Raw genomic sequence first — 24,375 nt, forward strand, 5'->3', positions numbered from 1 at the left:
CACTGTAACTGACCCAAACTTTAGGAAAGCTTTGACTCTGTATAGACTCAGTGAGCATAGCCTTGCTATTGAGAGAGGCTGCCGTTGGTAGACCTGGCTCTCAAGAGAAGACAGGCTATGTGCACACTGCAAACAAAATGAGTTGGAAACTGAGCTGCACTTCCTAAACTCCTGCCAAATGTATGACCATATTAGAGACACATATTTCCCTCAGATTTCACAGAACCGCAAAGAATTCCAAAACAAATACCATTTTGATAAACTCCCATATCTATTGAGTGAAAAACCACAGTGTGCCATCACAGCAGCAAGGGTTAGGGTTAGGGTTAGGGTTAAGCCCCTAACCAACAGGTGTAGACCTCACAGTGAAATGCAGACTGACAAGCCCCTAACCAACAACACAGTTCTAAGAGAAATACCTAAAAAAAACAATAAGACAAAAAAGTATGTTTCCCATGCCAATAAAGCCCATTAAATTGAAATTGAAATTGAGAGAGAGAGAGAGCCCTACTTGGACTAAGTTCATTCAGAATACCAAAACTCCAGCTGAGAAATAAAATCTAATCTAATTAAAAAATTAATTTCCCTGGATTAACTCATTTTTTAAGAAGAATCACATAACTAACTCCCACTGAGATTTGTCACAAACAGTATTCCATTCTCAACAGATTACAATTTGACTGCTGCAGTATAAAGGAGTATCACTGTGTGTCTCAAATTCCACACTAATCACTTTATAGTGCACTACTTTTTACATAGCGCTCTGGTCAAAAGTTGTGCTATATTGGGAATAGGGTGCTATAGGGAATAGAGACGCAGCCCCAGAGAGCTGGGTATGAAGTGTTGGCACCACACTGAGAGGTGCTGTAAAGTTAATTTCATTCACGGCAGGGGTCCAACAACAGGAGCAACATAGCAGGAAGTGATTTCAATATAAAAATCAATTTATTATGAAATTATATGCAGTAACAATACAGTACAGCTGACCCATTCTTTTCACTTACATTTTTAAAAAGTTATTTTACACATGATGACATTCCAAGGATTTCATGAACTTTGTCCTGTTCATTTTATTTTATTATTAGCCTTTGTTTAACTGCGGAATCCATTGAGATCAGGGTCTCATTTGTAATGGTGCCCCGAGAACAACAGTTCCAGCAATGTGACCAACAATTCAAGCATGATCACTACAAAATTACAGTTACAACATTTCAAATAAATTAGGTTGCAAATAGATACAATCAATCAAAACAATTCCAGTTTTCATTAGTCACATTTATCAGAGACCAAAATGTAGATCACTGGGTCTATGCTCTTGTCAAAGCTGTACTCTAAACTTCAACGATCATGCTAAAATTATAATATCACAGAGAGAAGGGGTTCTAGGGTTCCCGTGTTTTATGGTTGAATTCTGATTCCCCACCCTTCACCCAAAGTGTGTACTTGCACACTTTCTTGCATGTATTTAACAATGGCAGAAACTCTCTCCAGCCAATGCTTAAACCAATTCTATGCTTTTAAATCCATGACGGGGAGTTTAGAAGTAACCCTAAAAGTCTTCCTCAGCCTGGAAGGCAGGGTTGTCTCCATTCTCTAATATAGACTTTAGTCTTATGGGGGGCTCATGTATAGGGTCCTTGTCATTCTCTCCACTGACTGGCTCAGCCCTGATAACATACCTGTAGCAGAGGAATAGGAGACCGCCGAAGATAAGGAAGATCGAAGCACCAACCCCCATCCAGATAGCTCCGCCCACTTCCTGTCTGAGGGGAGCGGGAGGGAGGTGGAACTCTGGGGGGAATGCTACGGTCTGATTAGTCAGGACAGATTTCACATTCCAGGCTAGAGGGACCAGAAAGCTGACCCCTGTCAGGACGTACAGCCCCCCGGCCCCTGAGAACATCAGTCTGATGAAGTCATGAGTCTTCTGACCAAAATAGATGTTCCTCACTGCGTACGCACCGAGGATGTTTCCCAAGAGTCCAGTGATCACTGCTACCATGATGACCACCTGTGCCACGGAGATCTCCACGGGAACAAACGGGTCGGCAATGCCGATTGGCTGGCAGAACTCTGAGTCGGGTAGAATGTGGCTGTAGAAACACGCCCGCCACACGCCCACCCAGGCCACGCCAGAGGTTACCACGGAGACGTCCTCTATGTACCACAGCCTCCACTCGTTGTAGCCCGCGGTGGCCATGGTCAGGATCCAACCTACACAGCCAATCACTAGGCCCAGGAACTGCCAGTGAACCGTGTGGGCCAGGTACACCATGACCCTGTCAGAGGGTTGGTTACGTCAATGATCTGGGTTTAAGATGGACTCCTGTCTCAGTCCTCCTGCCCACAGCCGGTCAGCTCAAATAGATGGACTCCTGTCTCAGTCCTCCTGCCCACAGCCGGTCAGCTCAAATAGATGGACTCCTGTCTCAGTCCTCCTGCCCACAGCCGGTCAACTCAAATACCACTGCAGAGTTCTGCAGCTTCTCTGGTCCCATGAAACCTGATGAGAGAAACATATTAGATCCACATGTAGTGTACAGCATTTTCCACAGTATATTGCCAAAGGGGCCGATTCAGACTTAGGAAATGTGTCCTACACACTTCTCAGTAGTTGGTATTCAGACTTAACTTATGCAGGCATGTAACACACTCTGCAGGTGGTGCTTCCTTGTACACAATGAATACATTTCATTCAACCTCTGAAAACTCTCCTATTTGCTGGCCAACATATTTTCTTGTGAAGTTTTCATTCAATAGGTTTTCAGTACATTTATCTTAAGCCATCCCTTTAAATACGCTGTACCTTTAATTATAATTTTGTCTACAGACTCACTAGAATATATTGACATCTGGTTTTGAATATTAGGAATCAAAGAAAGAAAGCAATCTATTGTAAATATATGCATATTTGTCTTAGTTTCCACACCAACTGGTAGATTTAAAATAGATTGCAAATTATTTAGGGTTAGGAAAGTATTTATGAACCCTAAACAGATTTCTAGATTTACATATTTCTAGAATTATATTTATAAGCCTTTATGCACAAAATATATTGATGAATAAAAAAATACAGTGGTGTGATTCATCCTGAAAGTTATTCAAGTTCAATCTATTAAATATTTGAAGGTGAAAAAAAGTGTACAATAGGGGTTGAACAATAGTCCTATAAATCTACCCTGATCCTCACTAATGGAACTGTATGACAACGGTCCAGTCGTCATGAACTGTGTGCCAGGATCCAAACAGCCAAGTGTGGTCTATATGCCTGGGCATATAATTAAAACATTCTAGAGACTATATATCAACTCGGTGGGTTCAGCGCTAGAGAAGCCTATAGCTAGGGTCATCAGATTTAATCCCCGCAAATTATGAGGGCATAAAATTACAATTCTGAAAAACAGCACAGCTATTTATAGCCTACTGTACTTCACTGTGGAGAAAATATATGTCATATAGATATGATTTTCAGTTTCCTTCCACATGACTGGTTTGACATTCTTCTTCAGTAATCATAAGGAAAAATCATCTATAACAATGGCTATATTTGTATTTACAAATCCTTTTTCCAAACGGATGACTAATTTACCTAACTCTTATCAATTCATACATTACAGTGTATGAAGAATGGTGTTATTTCTATTGGGAATTGTAGATTTGTAAGAGTAAATACTGCCACCTAGTGGAGAGAAATAACTAATGGAGTAAGACAGGAAATGTAGAAAAACTGAACTTCCAAATTCAAGTGTTGTAGTTATCGGTCTGGCTAGCTGTTAGCTGTTAGCTGTTAGCTGCTAGCTGTTAGCTGTTAGCTGCTAGCTGTTAGCTGCGTTAGCTGCTAGCTGTTAGCAGTTAGCTTCTGCACTCAACATGGAATATCATTTTTGTGATTTAAGTTGTATTTAAGAACATTGTGAGCACAGGTCATCAAGAGACTACTGTTGATTATTCATGTAACACACGAAATCCCTATCTGCATGGGATTATTTTTACTGGGGGAGATAGGGCTGTGTAATTATGTGCACAAACCCAAATTTAAGTCCCATCTGAATCTACCATGTCATTCATTTTTGCATAGCAGTAGAGTAATAATTCCAGCCAGAATAACCTACTGTTTTTCCACTAAGATCCTCTGATAATACTAGAAGCGCGAATCGACATCCCTGTGTTTTGAGAGAAATTTAAGAATTTGACAGGTGCTGGTCAAATTTGAGAAAAAAAACAATAACTGACTTCATAAATTAATGCTTTAAAAAAGTGCTGGGTTTAGCCTATATATGCCTACATGTATCAACTTTCACAGTGAATGCTTTTGCTTATACTGTACGTTTTGTGCCAAAGATATGAACATTGCCAGATGTATCAGTAAAAAAAATAGTGCGGCTATTTAATGCAATCCTTAGATCGCAAAGCAGTATTCCAGCTGAGCTACATTTTTGGAAATGAGAAGTTCACTTTCTCATCCATAGCCTCAAAACACATCTGAAGTGCAAGTGCACTGTTTAGCTCACATCTGCAGGCTCAGGGGCATTTAGGACATCTACTGCGGACCACTAAAATAATGATTATGATCACACTTGCTCAATAAAAATATAATGGGACACTATACCAAAAATGGTTTGGTCTAGGAACTTGGGAACCAAGTTTGAGTGTAGCGTGTTATCACCTGGACATGTTGAAATATCTTCACGCCGAGAATAAAGGCATCGTCATAACGGTCAATCTATTTAAAGAAATAAAACATGTTTTACCTTTAACTAGGCAAGTCAATTAAGAACAAAATTCTTATTTACAATGACGGCCTACCCCGGCTAAACCCGGACAATGCTGGGCCAATTGTGCAACAACCGGCCAATAACGGCCGGTTGTGATACAGCCTGGAATCAAACCAGTGAAATGCTGGTTTGAAATCAAACCAGTGAAATACAAACCAGTGAAATCAAACCAGTGAAATACAACAGTGAAATGCTTACTTACAGGCTCTAACCAATAGTGCAAAAAAGGTATTAGGTGAACAATAGGTAAGTAAAGAAATAAAAACAGTAAAAAGACAGTGAAAAACATTAGCGAGGCTATATACAGTAGCGAGGCTATAAAAGTAGCGAGGCTACATACAGATACCGGTTAGTCAGGCTGATTGAGGTAGTATGTATATGTAGATATGGTTAAAGTGACTATGCATATATGATGAACAGAGAGTAGCAGTAGCGTAAAAGAGGGGTTGGCGAGTGGTGGGTGGCGGGACACAATGCAGATAGCCCTGTTAGCCTACCCTCTGTAGTGCCTTGCGGTCGGAGGCTGAGCAATTGCCATACCAGGCAGTGATGCAACCAGTCAGGATGCTCTCGATGTTGCAGCTGTAGAATCTTCTAGAATGTTGGTGATGTGGACACCAAGGAACTTGAAGCTCTCAACCTGCCCCACTACAGCCCCGTCGATGAGAATGGGGGCGTGCTCAGTCCTCCTTTTCCTGTAGTCCACAATCATCTCCTTAGTCTTGGTTACGTTGAGGGATAGGTTGTTATTCTGGCACCACCCAGCCAGGTCTCTGACCTCCTCCCTATAGGCTGTCTCGTCGTTGTCGGTGATCAGGCCTACGACTGTTGTGTCGTCTGCAAACTTAATGATGGTGTTGGAGTCGTGCCTGGCCATGCAGTCGTGGGTGAACAGGGAGTACAGGAGGGGACTGAGCATGCACCCATGGGGGGCTCCGGTATTGAGGCTCAGCGTGGCAGATGTGTTGCTACCTGCCCCCACCACCTGGGGGCGGCCTGTCAGGAAGTCCAGGATCCAGTTGCAGAGGGAGGTGTTTAGTCCCAGGGTCCTTAGCTTAGTGATGAGCTTTGATGAGCTTTGAGTGAACGCTGAGCTGTAGTCAATGAATAGCATTCTCACATAAGTGTTCCTTTTGTCCAGGTGGGAAAGGGCAGTGTGGAGTGCAATAGAGATTGCATCATCTGTGAATCTGTTTGGGCGGTATGCAAACTGGAGTGGATCTAGGGTTTCTGGGATAATGGTGTTGATGTCAGCCATTACCACCCTTTCAAAGCACTTCATGGCTACGGACGTGAGTGCTACGGGTCGGCACAGGGACTCTGGTGGTCTGCTTGAAACATGTTGGTATTACAGACTCAATCAAGGACATGTTGAAAATGTCAGTGAAGACACTTGCCAGTTGGTCAGCACATGCCCGGAGCACACGCCCTGGTAATCCATCTGGCCCCGCAGCCTTGTGTATAATGACCTGTGGGCTAGGCGTGCCTCAAGCGACCCACCAACAACATCCGGTGAAATTGCAGAGCACCAAATTCAAATGACAGAAATCGTAATACTAAACTTTCATGAAATTACAAGTGTCATACATCATTTAACTTCTTGGTGACAGGGGGCAGTATTCGAAAATTCAGATGAATAACGTTCCCAAATTAACCTCTTACATCTAGACGTTCCGCTAGCGGAACACCTGCTCCAATATCCAATGATAGGCGTGGCGCGAATTACAAATTCCTCAAAAATACAAAAACTTCCATTTTTCAAACATATGACTATTTCACAGCATTTTAAAGACAAGACTCTCCTTTATCTAACCACACTGTCCGATTTCAAAAAGGCTTTACAGCGAAAGCAAAACATTAGATTATGTCAGCAGAGTACCCAGCCAGAAATAATCCGACACCCATTTTTCAAGCTAGCATATAATGTCACAAAAAACAAAACCACAGCTAAATGCAGCACTAACCTTTGATGATCTTCATCAGATGACACACCTAGGACATTATGTTATACAATACATGCATGTTTTGTTCAATCAAGTTCATATTTATATCAAAAAACAGCTTTTTACATTAGCATGTGACGTTCAGAACTAGCATACCCCCCGCAAACCTCCGGTGAATTTACTAAATTACTCACGATAAACGTTCACAAAAAACATAACAATTATTTTAAGAATTATAGATACAGAACTCCTTTGTGCAATCGAGGTGTCCGATTTTAAAATAGCTTTTCGGTGAAAGCACATTTTGCAATATTCTGAGTAGATAGCCCAGCCATCACTTCTAGCTATTTAGACACCCACCAAGTTTAGCCCTGACCAAACTCCGATTTACTATTACAAAAGTTTGATTACCTTTGGTGTTCTTCGTCAGAATGCACTCCCAGGACTGCTACTTCAATAACAAATGTTGGTTTGGTTCAAAATAATCCATTGTTATATCCAAATAGCGGCGTTTTGTTCGTGCGTTCAAGACACTATCCGAAGTGTAAATAAGGGTCACGAGCATGGCGCATTTCGTGCCAAAAGATTTCTAAATATTCCATTACCGTACTTCGAAGCATGTCAACCGCTGTTTAAAAATCTATTTTTATGCCATTTTTCTCGTAAAAAAGCGATAATATTCCGACCGGGAATCTGCGTTTAGGTAAACAGACGAAAGAAAACAAAGCATGGGGTCGACGCGGGTACGAGCCTGAGTCTCACAGTACTGTGACCAGCCACTACCCAAACGCGCTACTTTTTTTCAGCCAGAGCCTGCAATGCCACGATTCAGCTTTTTGCCGCCTTCTGAGAGCCCATGGGAGCCGTAGGAAGTGTCACGTAACAGCCGAGATCCTCTGTAATGGATAGAGATAATCAAGAAGGGCAAGAAATTGTCAGACAGGGCACTTCCTGCATGGAATCTTCTCAGGTTTTGGCCTGCCAAATGAGTTCTGTTATACTCACAGACACCATTCAAACAGTTTTAGAAACTTTGGAGTGTTTTCTATCCAAAGCTAATAATTATATGCATATTCTAGTTTCTGGGCAGGAGTAATAATCAGATTAAATCGGGTACGTTTTTTATGCGGCTGTGAAAATACTGCCCCCTAGCCATAACAGGTTAAACTGCCTGCTACTCGGGCCCAGAAGGTAGGATATGCATATTATCAGTAGATTTGGATAGAAAACTTTGAAGTTTCTAAAACTGTTTGAATGATGTCTGTGAGTATAACAGAACTCATATGGCAGGCAAAAACCTGAGAAAAAATCCAACCAAATCCAAACTATAGTGTCTGTGGAGTCATTTTGCACTTCCTAAGGCTTCCACTAGATGTCAACAGTCTTTAGAACCTTGTTTCATGCTTCTACTGTTACTGGGGAGAGAATAAGAGCTGTCTCAAGCCTGAGACCAAGGAGTTGTTTACTGCGCAGGTACGCAGGCACGCCGTTCCTTCTTTTTCCTCTGTAATGAATACGCTATTGTCCGGTTGGAATATTATCGAAGATTTATGTTAAAAAGACCCTAAGGATTGATTGTAAACATCGTTTGACATGTTTCTACGAACGGTAATGGAACTTTTTGACTTTGTCTCGGGTTTTGCGCTCGTGCATTATGCCTTTGGATTAGTGATCTGAACGCGCAAAGAAAACTGAGGTATTTGGACATAAATATGGAGTTTAATCGAACAAAACTAACATTTCTTGTGGGAGTCCTGGGAGTGCATTCCAATGAAGATCAGCAAAGGTAAGTGAAGATTTATAATACTATTTCTGAGTTTTGTTGACTCCAGAACTTGGCGGGTAACTGTATAGCTTGCTTTGATGGCTGAGCTCTGTACTCAGAATATTGAACAATGTGCTTTCGCCGTAAAGCTATTTTGAAATCTGACACAGCGGTTGCATTAAGGAGAAGTGTATCTATAATTCTTTCAATAACTTGTCAATTTTATCAACGTTTATGATGAGTAATTTTGTAAATTGGTGTGCTCATTCACCGGAAGTTTTGGAGGCAATACATTTTCTGAACATCACGCGCCAATGTAAAATGGGGTTTATGGATATAAATATTAACTTTATCAAACAAAACATACATGTATTGTGTAACATTGAGTCCTGAGAGTGTCATCTGATGAAGATCATCAAAGGTTAGTGATTCATTTTAGCTGTATTTCTGGTTTTTATAACGCCTCTCCTTGCTTGGAAAATGGCTGTGTGGTTTTTCTTGTTTAGGCGCTGTCCTAACATAATCTAATGTTAGGCTTTCACTGTAAAGCCTTATTATGAGATTTTTGTTGTTTTGAATTTGCCGCCCTGCTATTTCACTGGCTGTTGAATAGTGTGTCCCGCGGGTGGGACACATGTCCCAGAGAGGTTAAAAGATAAACTTCTTGTTAATTCAGCTGCGCTGTCAGATTTCAAAAAGGCTTTACGGCGAAAGCACACCATGCGATTATCTGACGACAGCGCCCCGCACACAAAAGCATTTAAAAACATTTTCCAACCAAGCAGATGCATCGCAAAAATCAGAAATAGCGATAAAATAAATCCCTTACTTTTGAAGATCTTCATCTGGTTGCAATCACAAGGGTCCCTGTTACATAACAAATGGTCATTTTGTTCAATAAAGTCCTTCTTTATATCCCAAAAAAGTATGTTTATTTGGTGCGCTTCATTCAATAATCCCCCGGTTTCCCCTCGATCAAAATGCATACAAAATGAATCCCAAACGTTACCAATAAAAACTTGGTCCAAACATGTCAAACAACGTTCCTACTCAATCCTCAGGTACCCTAATATGTACAGTGGGGGGAAAAAAGTATTTGATCCCCTGCTGATTTTGTACGTTTGCCCACTGACAAAGAAAGGATCAGTCTATAATTTTAATGGTAGGTTTATTTCAACAGTGAGAGATAGAATAACAACAAAAATATTGAGAAAAACGCATGTCAAAAATGTTATAAATTGATTTGCATTTTAATGAGGGAAATAATTATTTGACCCCCTCTCAATCAGAAAGATTTCTGGCTCCCAGGTGTCTTTTATACAGGTAACGAGCTGAGATTAGGAGCACACTCTTATAGGGAGTGCTCCTAACCGCAGCTTGTTACCTGTAAAAAAGACACCTGTCCACAGAAGCAATCAATCAATCAGATTCCAAACTCTCCACCATGGCCAAGACCAAAGAGCTCTCCAAGGATATCAGGGACAAGATTGTAGACCTACACAAGGCTGGAATGGGCTACAAGACCATCGCCAAGCAGCTTGGTGAGAAGGTGACAACATTTGGTGCGATTATTCGCAAATGGAAGAAACACAACAGAACTGTCAATATCGCTCGGTCTGGGGCTCCATGCAAGATCACACCTTGTGGAGTTGCAATGATCATAAGAACGGTGAGGAATCAGCCCAGAACTACACGGGAGGATCTTGTCAATGATCTCAAAGCAGCTGGGACCATAGTCACCAAGAAAACAATTGGTAACACACTACGCCGTGAAGGACTGAAATCCTGCAGCGCCCGCAAGGTCCCCCTGCTCAAGAATACATATGCAGGCCCGTCTGAAGTCTGCCAATGAACATCTGAATGACTCAGAGGACAACTGGTGAAAGTGTTGTGGTCAGATGAGACCAAAATGGAGCTCTTTGACATCAACTCAACTCGGCGTGTTTGGAGGAGGAGGAATGCTGCCTATGACCCCAAGAACACCATCCCCACCGTCAAACATGGAGGTGGAAACATTATGCTTTGGGAGTGTTTTTCTGCTAAGGGGACAGGACAACTTCACCGCGTCAAAGGGATGATGGACGGGGCCATGTACCGTCAAATCTTGGGTGAAAACCTCCTTCCCTGAGCCATGGCATTGAAAATGGGTCGTGGATGGGTATTCCACCATGACAATGACCCAAAACACACGGCCAAGGCAACAAAGGAGTGGCTCAAGAAGAAGCATATTAAGGTCCTGTAGTGGCCTAGCCAGTCTCCAGACCTTAATCCCATAGAAAATCTGTGGAGGGAGCTGAAGATTCGAGTTGCCAAACGTCAGCCTCAAAACCTTTATGACTTGGAGAAGATCTGCAAAGAGGAGTGGGACAAAATCCCTCCTGAGATGTGTGCAAACCTGGTGGCAAACTACAAGAAACGTCTGACCTCTGTGATTGCCAACAAGGGTTTTGCCACCAAGTACTAAGTCATGTTTTGCAGAGGTGTCAAATACTTTTTTCCTTAATTAAAATGCAAATAATTTTATATAATTTTTTACATGCATTTTTCTGGATTTTTTTGTTGTTATTCTGTCTCTCACTGTTCAAATAAACCTACTATTACAATTATAGACTGATCATTTCTTTGTAAGTGGGCAAACGTACAAAATCAGCAGGGGATCAAATACTTTTTTCCCCCACTGTAAATAAACAATACAATTTAAGACGGAAAATAGTATATTCAATACCGGAGATAAATAACCAAGTGTGCACCCTCACCGGAGCGCATCACAATCATTTTCCAACCAAGCAGATGCATCACGAAAGTCAGAAATAGCACTAAAATAAATTGCTTACCTTTGAAGATCTTCATCTTTTTGCAATCCCAAATGTCCCAGTTACCCAATGAATGGTTGTTTTGTTCGATAAAGTCCTTCTTTATATCCCAAAAATGTCAGTTTATTTGGCTCGTTTGATTCAGAAATACACCTGTTCCAACTTGCCCAACATGCAAACAAAGGAATGTAAAAAGTAACCTGTATACTTAGTCCAAACATTTCAAACAACATTTCTAAATCCAACCACAGGTACCCTAATATGTAAATAATCGATAAAATTGAAGATGGAGAAAAACAACAAGGAGCGCGCAGTCATTCATGCACACCAAAATACTAGAGTCCTTCTGAGTGTCACTTAGAAAGAATAGTTCTTCATTTAAAAAAAAAAACATTGAAAAATTTCTAAAGACTTGACATCTCGTGGAAGCCATAGGAACTGCAATCTGGTTCCTAATAATTTGGCTTTCCCATAGAAGAGCAATGGAAAAACGAATGACCTCAAAAGAAAATTCCTGGATGGATTGTCCTCGGGTTTCGCCTGCCAAATCAGTTCTGTTATACTCACAGACATTATTTTAACCTCCCTGGGCAAGGCGGGACGCTTGCGTCCCACCTAGCCAACAGCCAGTGGAATCGCGTGGCGCGAAATACAAATACCTCATAAATGCTATAACTTCAATTTCTCAAACATATGACTATTTTACACTATTTTAAAGACAAGACTCTCGTTAATCTAACCACATTGTTCGATTTCAAAAAGGCTTTACAGCGAAAGCAAAACAGATTATGTCAGGAGAGTACCCTTCCAAAAATAATTACACAGCCATTTTCAAAGCAAGCATATATGTCACAAAAACCAAAACCACAGCTAAATGCAGCACTAACCTTTGATGATCTTCATCAGATGACACTCCTAGGACATTATGTTATACAATACATGCATGTTTTGTTCAATCAAGTTCATATTTATATCAAAAAAAAGCTTTTTACATTAGCATGTGATGTTCAGAACTAGCATACCCACCGCAAACTTCCGGTGAATTTACTTAATTACTCACGATTAACGTTCACAAAATACATAACAATTATTTTAAGAACTATAGATACAGAACTCCTTTATGCAATCGCGGTGTCAGATTTTCAAATAGCTTTTCGGCGAAATAACATTTTGCAATATTCTGAGTAGATAGCTCGGCCATCACAGGCTAGCTATTTTGACACCCACCAAGTTTGGTGCTCACTAAACTCAGATTTACTATTAGAAAAATTGGTTTACCTTTGCTGTTCTTCATCAGAATGCACTCCCAGGACTTCTACTTCAACAACAAATGTTGTTTTGGTTCCAAATAATCCATAGTTATATTGAAATAGCTCCGTTTTGTTCGTGCGTTCAGGTCACTATCCGAAGGGTGACTCGCGAGCGCATTTCATGACAAAAAATTCAAAATATTCCATTACCGTACTTCGAAGCATGTCAAACGCTGTTTAAAATCAATTTTTATGCTATTTTTCTCGTAAAATAGCGATAATATTCCAACCGGGTGACGTTGTATTCATTCAAAGGCTGAAAGAAAAAAATTGAGAATTCTCATGAACGCGCATCTCCAGTGTCACTGTTCCCAGGCTGACCACTAACAAAATCTCCTGCTGTTCTTCGCCCAGAGACAGCAGACACCTCATTCCACTTTCTGGCGCCTTCTGAGAGCCAATGGAAGCCTTAGAAAATGTCACGTTAGAGCACAGATGTTGTATTTTTGATAGAGATGCAACAGAAGGAAAACAAATTGTCAGACAGGGCACTTCCTGTATGGAATCTTCTCAGGTTTTGGCCTGCCATATGAGTTTTGTTATACTCACAGACACCATTCAAACAGTTTTAGAAACTTTAGAGTGTTTTCTATCCAAATCTACTAATTATATGCATATTCTCATTTCTGGGCAGGAGTAGTAACCAGATTAAATCGGGTACGTTTATTATCCGGCCGTGAAAATACTGCCCCCTATACCATAACAGGTTAACCTGTTGGGGCTAGGGGGCAGTATATGCACGGCCGGATAAAAAAACGTACGCGATTTAAACTGCTTACTACTCTTGCCCAGAAACGAGAATATGTTAGTGCTGCATTTAGCTGTGGTTTTGGTTTTTGTGACATATACGCTTGCTTTGAAAATGGCTGTGTGATTATTTTTGGCAGGGTACTCTCCTGACATAATCTAATGTTTTGCTTTCGCTGTAAAGCCTTTTTGAAATCGGACAATGTGGTTAGATTAACGAGAGTCTTGTCTTTAAAATAGTGTAAAATAGTCATATGTTTGAGAAATTGAAGTTATAGCATTTTTGAGGTATTTGTATTTCGCGCCACACGATTCCACTGGCTGTTGACTAGAACAGCCCATAGAAGTTAATCAGAAGCAGCTACAAAGTTGTTCCTCTTCGTGCCTGAGATGAGCCAAAAAGCTTTATGATGGCCGTGATGACTAGAACAGAGACCGTCCCCGTGATGGCCGTGACGACTAGAACAGAGACTGTCCCCCTGATGGCCGTGATGACTAGAACAGAGACTGTCCCCGTGATGGCCGTGACGACTAGAACAGAGACCGTCCCGTGATGGCCGTGACGACTAGAACAGAGACTGTCCCCGTGATGGCCGTGACGACTAGAACGGAGACTGTCCCCGTGATGGCCGTGATGACTAGAACAGAGACTGTCCCCGTGATGGCCGTGACGACTAGAACAGAGACTGTCCCCGTGATGGCCGTGACGACTAGAACGGAGACTGTCCCCGTGATGGCCGTGATGACTAGAACAGAGACTGTCCCCGTGATGGCCGTGACGACTAGAACAGAGACCGTCCCGTGATGGCCGTGACGACTAGAACAGAGACTGTCCCCGTGATGGCCGTGACGACTAGAACGGAGACTGTCCCCGTGATGGCCGTGATGACTAGAACAGAGACTGTCCCCGTGATGGCCGTGACGACTAGAACAGAGACTGTCCCCGTGATGGCCGTGACGACTAGAACAGAGACGTCCCATGATGGCCGTGATGACTAGAACAGAGACTGTCCCCGTGATGGCCGTGATGACAAGAACAGAGACGTCCCGTGATGGCCGTGATGACAAGAACAGAGACTGTCCCCGTGATGGCTGTGACGACTAGAACAGACTGTCCCCGTGATGGCCGTGACGACTACAACAGAGACGTTCCGTGATGGCCGTGATTACTAGAACAGACTGTCCCCGTGATGGCCGTGACGACTAGAACAGACTGTCCCCGTGATGGCCGTGATTACTAGAACAGACTGTCCCCGTGATGGCCGTGATTACTAGAACAGACTGTCCCCGTGATGGCCGTGATGACTAGAACAGAGACTGTCCCCGTGTTGGCCGTGACGACTAGAACAGAGACTGTCCCCGTGATGGCCGTGACGACTAGAACAGAGACGTCCCGTGATGGGCGTGACGACTAGAACAGAGACGTCCCGTGATGGGCGTGACGACTAGAACAGACTGTCCCCGTGATGGCCGTGATGACAAGAACAGAGACTGTCCCCGTGATGGCCGTGACGACTAGAACAGAGACTGTCCCCGTGATGGGCATGACGACTACTATACATTTTACTATACATTTATAAATAAGTGAACATTGAGGAATTATCCAAAGGATTATGATGTTCTGGTAAAAAAAGTGAAGGTTTAATTTTCTCCATGGCTCAGGTGGCCGTGGACACAAGGCTCTTTGGCTCATCTCAGTCACGAAGACGAAGGCTGACTGGTAAAGGTTGAAATCGATCTGTTAAAATTAATAAATGACAAACTGGGTATACTTGAATTAGTCAGTAAGGATAAAAGAGTTGAAGGCAAGCCTCGAGATGAGTGATGAAAAAACTGCGACATTGGAAAAGGAAACAAACAAGCTATAGGGACAATCAATAGGTGCCGGGGCGGCAGCGTAGCCTAGTGGTTAGAGCGTTGGACTAGTAACCAGCAGGTAGCCTAGTGGTTAGAGCGTTGGACTAGTAACCGAAAGGTTGCAAAATCGAATCCCCGAGCTGACAAGGTACAAATCTGTCTTTTTGCCCCTGAACAAGGCAGTTAACCCACTGTTCCTAGGCCGTCATTGAAAATGAGAATTTGTTCTTATCTGACTTGCCTAGTTAAATAAAGGTAAAAAAAGCCAAGGTGAATGAACTTAAAAAGGAGAAGCCTTACTTGACATACAGACTATGTGCACGAGTTCCCTTCCCTAGCTAAATTGTTTGGTGTTTTTGCAAGTGGTTTTACCTAAGTTATTTGGTTGCTCCAAGTATCTGAGACTTTGACAACTTGAGCTCAATTGGTTAGGTGGTAGCTAGCTAATTTAATATTAGCTGGCTAGCTAACTACGTTTGGACATAAGTAGTAACGTTAGCTGCCTAACATGCTTACATTTCATACATTTTTTCCCGTACTGGTCCCCCGTGGGAATCGAACCCACAACCCTGGTGTTGCAAACACCATGCTCTAACCCTAGCCACAATAACGATTAGCCAGCCACAATAGTTGGTTTTGCGGTTTGCCTTCAAAATAAAAGTCCCTTAGTCAAACTGATGGAAACTGATTCAAATTGTGGCATCGTGCCATATTTCAGCCAAATAATCCTAAACAACATTGGAATACTATAATATAATTGTGTTTATGTACAGTATGTACAGAATGTGAAATGTTTCATAGTGAAACACTATCAATACTCCTTATGCACCTTTTCAGGTACTACTAACACTTTTGCCATCTTATAACAACTGCTCAACTCACTTCAACATTTACCAACAATGAACAACAGTACCTAGCTTGAGCCCAGGCATTGCTGCTTGCAGCTTTAATTGTGATCGAAGTTGAAGAACATGTGAATACAAGAGATTACGCCTGACAATTCATGTAACACACTAAGTGTTCTAAATCTTTTTCCACTAGGAATTGACAGGTGCCCGACCTTATTAATACATTTCTTACATTTAACATTTTTGTCATTTAGCAGAGGCTCTTACCCAGAGCGACTTGCAATTAGTGCATTCATCTTAAGATGGCTAGGTGAGACAACACATCACAATCATATCAAGTACATTTTCCCTCAACAAAGTATTTATCAGCAAAGTCAGTGGTAGTGGGAAAAGAGAAGGGCCTCGGCGGGGTTGTGAGATTGTTTTTTACAATATTGCAGACATGCAGAGAATGCTGGGTTACTTCTAAGTAACTTTGGGTTACTCTTAAGTGATCATCTTCGACATTGTGTCCTTACACTATAGAGCTTTGCATTGGTATGAATTGAGGCCTGCCTGTACAGCGGGGTCTGGAATTATTGACACCCTTGATAAAGATGAGACATTATGATAAAAGTATAAAATAAAACATTTTAATACTGAGATTTATTGTCTGCTTGGACTCAAGAGATAAGTATGGTTGTGTTAATCATTTTGTAGGCAGGCGTGTTCTTTTGTTGAATCCATTTGCAATTTTGACGGTGTAATATACAGTGCCTCCAGAAAGTATTCATACCCCTTATTCCACATGTTGTTGTTACAGCCAGCAGCGTACCACCCTGCAGCCCACTGCTGACTTACTTCTGAAGCTAAGCAGGGTTGGTCCTGGATGGGAGACCAGATTTTGCTGGAAGTGGTGTTGGAGGGCCAGTAAGAGGCACCCTTTCCTCTGATCTTTTTTTATATATAAAAACCGCCCCAGGGCAGTTTTTGGGGACATTGCCCTGTGTAGTGTGCCATCTTTCGGATGGGACGTTAAACGGGTGTACTGACTCTCTGTGGTCACTATAGATCCCATGGCACTTATCTTAAGAGTCAGGGTGTTAACACCGGTGTTCTGGCTGAATTCCCAATCTGGCCCTCATACCATCACGGTCACCTAATCATCCCCAGCTTACAATTGGCTCATTCATCCCCCTCCTCTCCCCTGTAACTATTCCCCAGGTCGTTGCTGTAAATGAGAATATGTTCTCAGTCAACTGACCTGTTAAAATAACAGTTAAATTATATTCATACAAAATCTCAAAATTAAAGAAAAGTCTCACCCATCTACACACAAAACCCCATAATGACAGAGTGAAAACATGTTTAGAAACTTTTGCAAATTGATAATGAAATACAGATTTACAGATCTAATTTACATAAATATGCACACCCCTGAGTCTATATGTTAGAATCACCTTTGGCAGCGATTACAGCTGTGAGTCTTTCTAGGTAAGTTTCTAAAGTCTCTGCACTGGCTGCCTGTGAGCTTTAGAATTAATTTTAAGATTCTTCTATTGGTTTTTAAATAAATCCACGATTGTGCACCCCAATACATGTCAGATATGCTTTAAATTGTGTACCCAGTAGGTCCCTCAGGTCCTCTGGCAGTGGCCTTTTAACTGTCCCAAAGCCTAGGACCAAGAGGCATGGAGAGGCAGCCTTTAGTTACTATGGGCCCCCAGCCTTTAGTTACTATGCCCCCAGCCTTTAGTTACTATGCCCCCAGCCTTTAGTTACTATGGCCCCAGCCTTTAGTTACTATGCCCCCAGCCTTTAGTTACTATGCCCCCAGCCTTTAGTTACTATGGCCCCAGCCTCTGGAATAGCCTGCCAGAGAACCTGAGAGGGGCCGAAACGGTGGACATTTAAACAAATATTTTTAGCTTTGCTTTTCCTGGGTGATTTTTAGTCCTTCAGTTATTGTCACTCTTTTGTTTTTTATCCTCTTATGTTTGTTGTGTAGTAAATATTTCATTTTTTATTTTAATTTTGTATTCGTTTTTTTCCTGTGAAGCACGTTGTGTTACATTCCATGTCTGAAATGTGTTGTACGAATAAATCTTAATTTTCTCACCTGGATTGTACAATATTTGAAAATTATTTAAAAAATTATTTAGAAACTCTGTCAAGTTGGTTGTTCATCATTGCTGGACAGCCATTTTCAAATCTTTCCATAGATTTTCATGCCAATTTAAGTCAAAACTATAACTAGGCCACTCAGTAACATTCAATGTTGTCATGGTAAGCAACTACAGAGTAGATTTGGCCTTGTCTTTTAGCTTATTGTCCTGCTGAAAGGTGAATTCATCTCCAGAGTAGATTTGGCCTTGTCTTTTAGCTTATTGTCCTGCTGAAAGGTGAATTCATCTCCAGTGTAGATGTGGCCTTGTCTTTTAGCTTATTGTCCTGCTGAAAGGTGAATTTGTGTCCCAGCGTCTGTTGGAATGCAAACTTAAACAGGTTTTCACCTAGGATTGTGCCTGTGCTTCGCTCTATTCCGTTTCACTCTAATCCCTAGTCCTTGCCGATGACAAGCATAACCATAACATGATGCAGCCACCACCATGCTTGAAAATATGAAGAGTGGTACTCAGTGATGTGTTGTGTTGGATTTGCCCCAAACATAACACTTTGTATTCAGGACATAAAGTGAATTTCTTTGCCACATTTCTTGAAGTTTTACTTTAGTGCCTTGTTGCAAACAGGATGCATGTTTTGGAATATTTTATTCTATACAGGCTTCCTTCTTTTCACTCTGTCAACTAGGTTAGTATTGTAGAGTAACTACAATGTTGTTGATCCATCCTCAGTTTTATCCTATCACAGCCATGAAACTCAAAAATGTTTAAAGTCACCAATGGCCCCATGGTGAAATCCCTGAGCAATTTCCTTCCTCGCCGGTAACTGAGTAAGGAATGATGCCTGTATCTTTGTATTGACTATTGATACACCATCCAAAGTGTAATTATTAACTACACCATGCTCAAAGGGATATTCAATGTCATTTTTTTTACCCATCTACCAGTAAGTGTCCTTCTTTGTGTGGCATTGGGAAATCTCCCGGGTCTTTGTGGTTGAATCTGTGTTTGAAATTCACTGTTTGACTCATAATTGTATGTGTGGGGTACAGAGATGAGGTATTCATTCAAAATTCACCTTAAACACTATTATTGCACACATAATGAGTCCATGCAACTTGTGTGGCTTATTAAGCAATTTTTTACTCCTGAACTTATTTAGGCTTGCCATAAAAAAAGGGATTGAAATCTTATTGACTCAAGACAATTTAGCTTTCATTTTTAAATCATTTTGTAAAATGTTCTACAAACATAATTCCACTATGACATTATGGGGTATTGTGTATAGCCAGTGAGACAAAATATAAATGTAATCAATTTTAAATTCAGGCTGTAACCCAACAAAATTTGCAAAATGTCTAGGGGTGTATTTTGTACTGTATTTGTATTTATTATGGATCCCTATTAGCATCTGCCAAAGCAGCAGCTACTCTTCCTGTTGTCCAGCAAAATTAAGGCAGTTTATACAATTGTAAACATATTACAATACATTCACAGATTTCACAACACATTGTGTGCCCTCAGGCCCCTACTCCACCACATATCTACAGTACTAAATCCATGAGTATGTTATCATTTGTGTGTGTATGCATGTGTCTGTGCCTGTGTTTGTGTTGCTTCACAGTCCCCGCTGTTCCATAAGGTGTATTTTTATCTGTTTTTAAATCTGATTCTACTGCTGCATCAGTTACCTGATGTGGAATAGAGTTCCATGTAGTCATGGCTCTATGTAGTACTGTGCGCCTCCCATAGTCTGTTCTGGACTTGGGGACTGTGAAGAGACCTCTGGTGGCATGTCTTGTGGGGTATGGATGGGTGTCTGAGCTGTGTCCCAGTAGTTTAAACAGACAGCTCGGTGCATTCAACATGTCAATCAATACCTTTCATAAATAAAAGTAGTGATGAAGTCAATATATCCTCTACTTTCAGCCAGGATAGATTGACATGCATATTATTAATATTTGCTATCTGTGTATATCCAAGGGTCAGCCGTGCTGCCCTGTTCTGAGCCAACTGCAATTTTCCTAAGTCCTTTTTTGTGGCACCTGACCACACGACTGAATAGTAGTCAAGGTGCGACAAAACTAGGGCCTGTAGGACCTGCCTTGTTGATAGTGTTGTTAAGAAGGTAGAAACTAGGGCCTGTAGGACCTGCCTTGTTGATAGTGTTGTTAAGAAGGTAGAAACTAGGGCCTGTAGGACCTGCCTTGTTGATAGTGTTGTTAAGAAGATAGAAACTAGGGCCTGTAGGACCTGCCTTGTTGATAGTGTTGTTAAGAAGGTAGAAACTAGGGCCTGTAGGACCTGCCTTGTAGATAGTGTGGTTAAGAAGGTAGAAACTAGGGCCTGTAGGACCTGCCTTGTTGATAGTTGGATTATGTTTGAGAGGCTTCCATTAAAGAACACCCTTTGTGTTCTGTTAGATAAGTAACTCTATCCACATCATAGCAGTAGCAGCATAGCCGTAACACATGTTTTTCCAGCAACAGACTATGATCGATAATGTCAAAAGCTGCAATGAAGTCTAACAAGACAGCCCCCACAATCATTTTATCATCAATTTCTCTCAGCCAATCATAAGTCATCTGTGTAAGTGCTGTGCTTGTTGAGTGTCCTTCACTATAAGCATGCTGAAATTCTGTTGTCAATTTGTTTATTGTGAAATAGCATTGTATCTGGTCAAACACCATTTTTTCCAGAAGTTTATTAATGGTTGGTAACAGGCTGATTGGTCGGCTATTTGAGCCAGTAAAGGGGGCTTTGCTTTTCTTGAGTTGCGGAATGACTTTAGCTTCCCTCCAGGCCTGAGGGCACACACTCTCTAGTAGGCTTAAATTGAAGATGTGGCAAATAGGAGTGGCAATACCGTCTGCTATTATCCTCAGTAATTTTCCATCCAGATTGCCAGACCCTGGTGGTTTGTCATTGTTGATAGACAACAATCATTTTTTCACCTCTTTCACACTGACTTTACGGAATTCAAATGTACAATTCTTGTCTTTCATAATTTGGTCCAAAATACTTGGATGTGTAGTGTCAGCATTTGTTGCTGGCATGTCATCCCTAAGTTTGCTTATCTTGCCAATGAAAAAGTCATTAAAGTAGTTTGCAATATCAGTGGACTTTGTGATGAATGAACCATCTGATTCAATGAATGATGGAGCCGACTTGGCTTTTTACTAGCATTCTTTATATCATTTCTTTGTTTCATAGCATAGTTTATTTTTATTTTTATTTAGTTTATTCACATGATTTCTTAATTTGCAGTACGTTTGCCAATCAGTTGGGCAGCCAGACTTAATTGCCATACCTTTTGCCTCATCCCTCTCAATACTTTCTGAAGGCACTGTAGTTTTGATGAATGTATTTATGTTTTGAAAAGGTCACAGAGTTCGGTTTCTAGTGAAGTCTGTTTAGAAAATTGACAACATTGTTAAAAAAATGCTTGTACGCGATTGAGAAAAAGTGAAGGTCAGAATGCACATCTGTAGACACACCTATGCCGCTCCTGTCACGTCCTGACCAGTAAAGGGGTTATTTGTTATTGTAGTTTGGTCAGGACATTGCAGGGGGTGTTTGTTTAGAGTGTTTCAGAGTTTGTTGGGCTATGTTATTATGTAAGAGGGGTGTTTGTTTAGAGTGTTCTGGGGTTTTCGGTCTATGTTCTAGGTTATTGTTTTTCTATGTTCAGTCTAGTTTTCCAACTTCTATGTTTAGGGTTTGTTGATTGGCCTTCAATTGGAGGCAGCTGTTCCTCGTTGCCTCTGATTGAAGGTCATATGTATAGGGGTGTTTGTGCTGTGGGGGGTTGTGTGTACTTGTCTCCTGTTTTTTTTTTTTTGTCTGTGCACCTGACAGCAATGTTTAGTCTAGTTTGTTGTTTTGTAAATGTGTTTCTTTTGTTTTTCCTTCTTTTAATAAAATTAAAGAAGATGAGTTTACACGTTCCCGCTGCACCTTGGTCCAATCCTTACGACACCCGTTACAGCACCTCAATTTCTGTGATATCCACCCCAAACTGTTAGCTGGCTAGCACGTGCGTTGCCCCATCCTTCAGTTCAAGGTCAGAATAGAGAAAAGGGGATAAAAAAGGAATTAAGTTCCATTTATGCATCTGAATTCCCCCATAGAAGGATGGTACAACAGACATACAATAATATACATTAAGATGAGTTTTACATTGAATACTGTTGCCTTTCCAAATATGAATAATGTTGCCTTTCCACATATGAATGTCTTCCTATGATAAACAGAGACCACTTAAAAGACTGCTTAAAAACTAGAGGCTCCATGAGATACTAGAGATTACACTGCCTGCCAAGCAGAAACCCTCTGCACTTTAACAGGGTTAGGGTTAGGGTTACCTGACAGGTGTTGCATATCAAGAAGCTGATTAAACAGCATTTTACTAGGCAAGTCAGTTAAGAACAAATTCTTATTTTCAATGACGGCCTAGGAACAGTGGGTTAACTGCCTTGTTCAGGAGCAGATTGACAGATTTGTACCTAGTCAGCTCGGGGATTCGATCTTGCACCTTTTCGGTTACTAGTCCAATGCTCTAACCACTAGGGTACGCTGCCGCCCGAACATGATCACTACACAGGTGCACCTTGTCCTGGGGACAATAAAAGGCCACTAAAATGTGCAGTTTTGTTACACAGCACAATGCCACAGATGTCTAAAGTTGAGCGAGAGTGCAAATGGCATTCTGACTGCAGAAATGTCCACCAGAGCTGTTGCCAGAAAATTGAATGTTCATTTATTTACCATAAGCTGCTTCCAACATTGTTTTAGAGAACTTGGCAGTACATCCAACCAACCTCACAACATTTGTATTTATTTAACCTTTAACCAGGCAAGTTGGTTAAGAACAATTTTTTATTTACAATGACGGCCTAGGAACAGTGGGTTAACTGCCTTGTTCAGAGGCAGAACGACAGATTTTTACCTTGTCAGCTCGGGGATTCAATCTAGCAACCTTTCGGTCACTGGCCCAACACTAACTTCTAGGCTACCTGCCGCCCCAGCCGACCACATGTAACCACGCCAGCTCAGGTCCTCCACATCCGGCTTCTTCATCTGCGGGATCGCCTGAGACTAGCCACCCGGACAGCTGATAAAACTGTGGGTTTGCACAACTGAGGAATTTCTGCACAAACGTCAGAAAGCGTCTCAGGGAACCTCATCTGCGTGCTCGTCGTCCTCACCAGGATCTTGACTTGACTGCAGTTCAGCATCATCGAGCGGTTTGCTGATGTCAATGTTGTGAACAGAGTGCCCCATGGTGGGGTTATGGTATGGGCGATATCCTGAGGCCTATTGTCATGTCATTCATCTGCCTCCGTCACCTCATGTTTCAGCATGATAATGCATGGCCCCATGTCGCAAGGATCTGTACATATTTCTTGGAAGCTGAAAATGTCCCAGTTCTTCCATGGCTTGCATACTTACCAGACATGTCACCCATTGAGCATGTTTGGAATGCTCTGGATCGATGTGTACGACAGCGTATTTCAGTTCCTGCCAATATCCAGCAACTTCACACAGCCATTGAAGTGGAGTGGGACAACATTCCACAGGTCACAATCAACAGCCTGATTAACTCTACGTGAAGGAGATGTGTCGCTCTGCATGAGGCAAATGGTGGTCACACCAGATACTGACTGGTTTTCTGATCCACGCCCCTAACTTTTTTTTTTTACGGTATCTGTGACCAACAGATGCATGTCTGTATTCCCAGTCATGTGAAATCCATAGATTTGGTCCTAATTAATATTTTTAAATTGACTGATTTCCCTATATAAAGTGTAACTCAGTAAAATCCTTGAAATTGTTGCGTTTATATTTTTGTTCAGTTCAGTGTATAATTAAGAGTGGAAAACATTCACTAAACTACAACTGACAATTGCTGACAGAATCATTTTCTCAGTCTGCCTTTAATGACTTTGAGTTAAACATTGATATGGTAGGTATTTACTGTATTGTATCTCAAATGTAAATGTAAATACAAACTCAAACTCATCAAAACTCACACAGGTGATATAAGTCTGCAGTAAGAAACGCTAGGCCTCCTGCAGCTCCTGGATGAAATGACCACAGATGAGATGCTTCACTGCTGCTGTTCAATCCCTGTCAACCCCAGTCAGACTAAATACCTGTTAAACTATAGTCCTAGTGAATGATTGACTAGATATAATCTTTCACCTCACCTGGGA

The 24,375-nt window shown here is 41.5% G+C and overlaps 1 protein-coding gene across 2 annotated transcripts; it reads right to left on the bottom strand.

Annotated features, from left to right (window-relative positions):
- Nucleotides 1-923: 923 nt before the first annotated feature.
- LOC106574099 (claudin-34) lies at nt 924-24,324 on the bottom strand. 2 transcript variants are annotated; one of them, XM_014149652.2, is made up of 3 exons: nt 24,193-24,318; nt 4,667-4,723; nt 924-2,503 (listed from the first exon to the last, which is right to left on the bottom strand). In XM_014149652.2, exon 3 carries the CDS (start codon nt 2,273-2,275, stop codon nt 1,550-1,552), a length of 726 nt encoding a protein of 241 aa, XP_014005127.1. In that variant the 5' UTR covers nt 2,276-2,503; nt 4,667-4,723; nt 24,193-24,318; the 3' UTR covers nt 924-1,549. The 2 variants fall into 2 exon arrangements, with proteins under 2 accessions (XP_014005127.1, XP_045553496.1); XM_045697540.2 differs by lacking the exon at nt 4,667-4,723 and having other exon boundaries at nt 24,193-24,324.
- Between the last annotated feature and the right edge of the window lie 51 nt (nt 24,325-24,375).

Source organism: Salmo salar, chromosome 16 (genome assembly GCF_965601325.2).
Source record: "Salmo salar chromosome 16, fSalSal1, whole genome shotgun sequence".
NCBI classification, from domain to species: domain Eukaryota; kingdom Metazoa; phylum Chordata; class Actinopteri; order Salmoniformes; family Salmonidae; genus Salmo; species Salmo salar.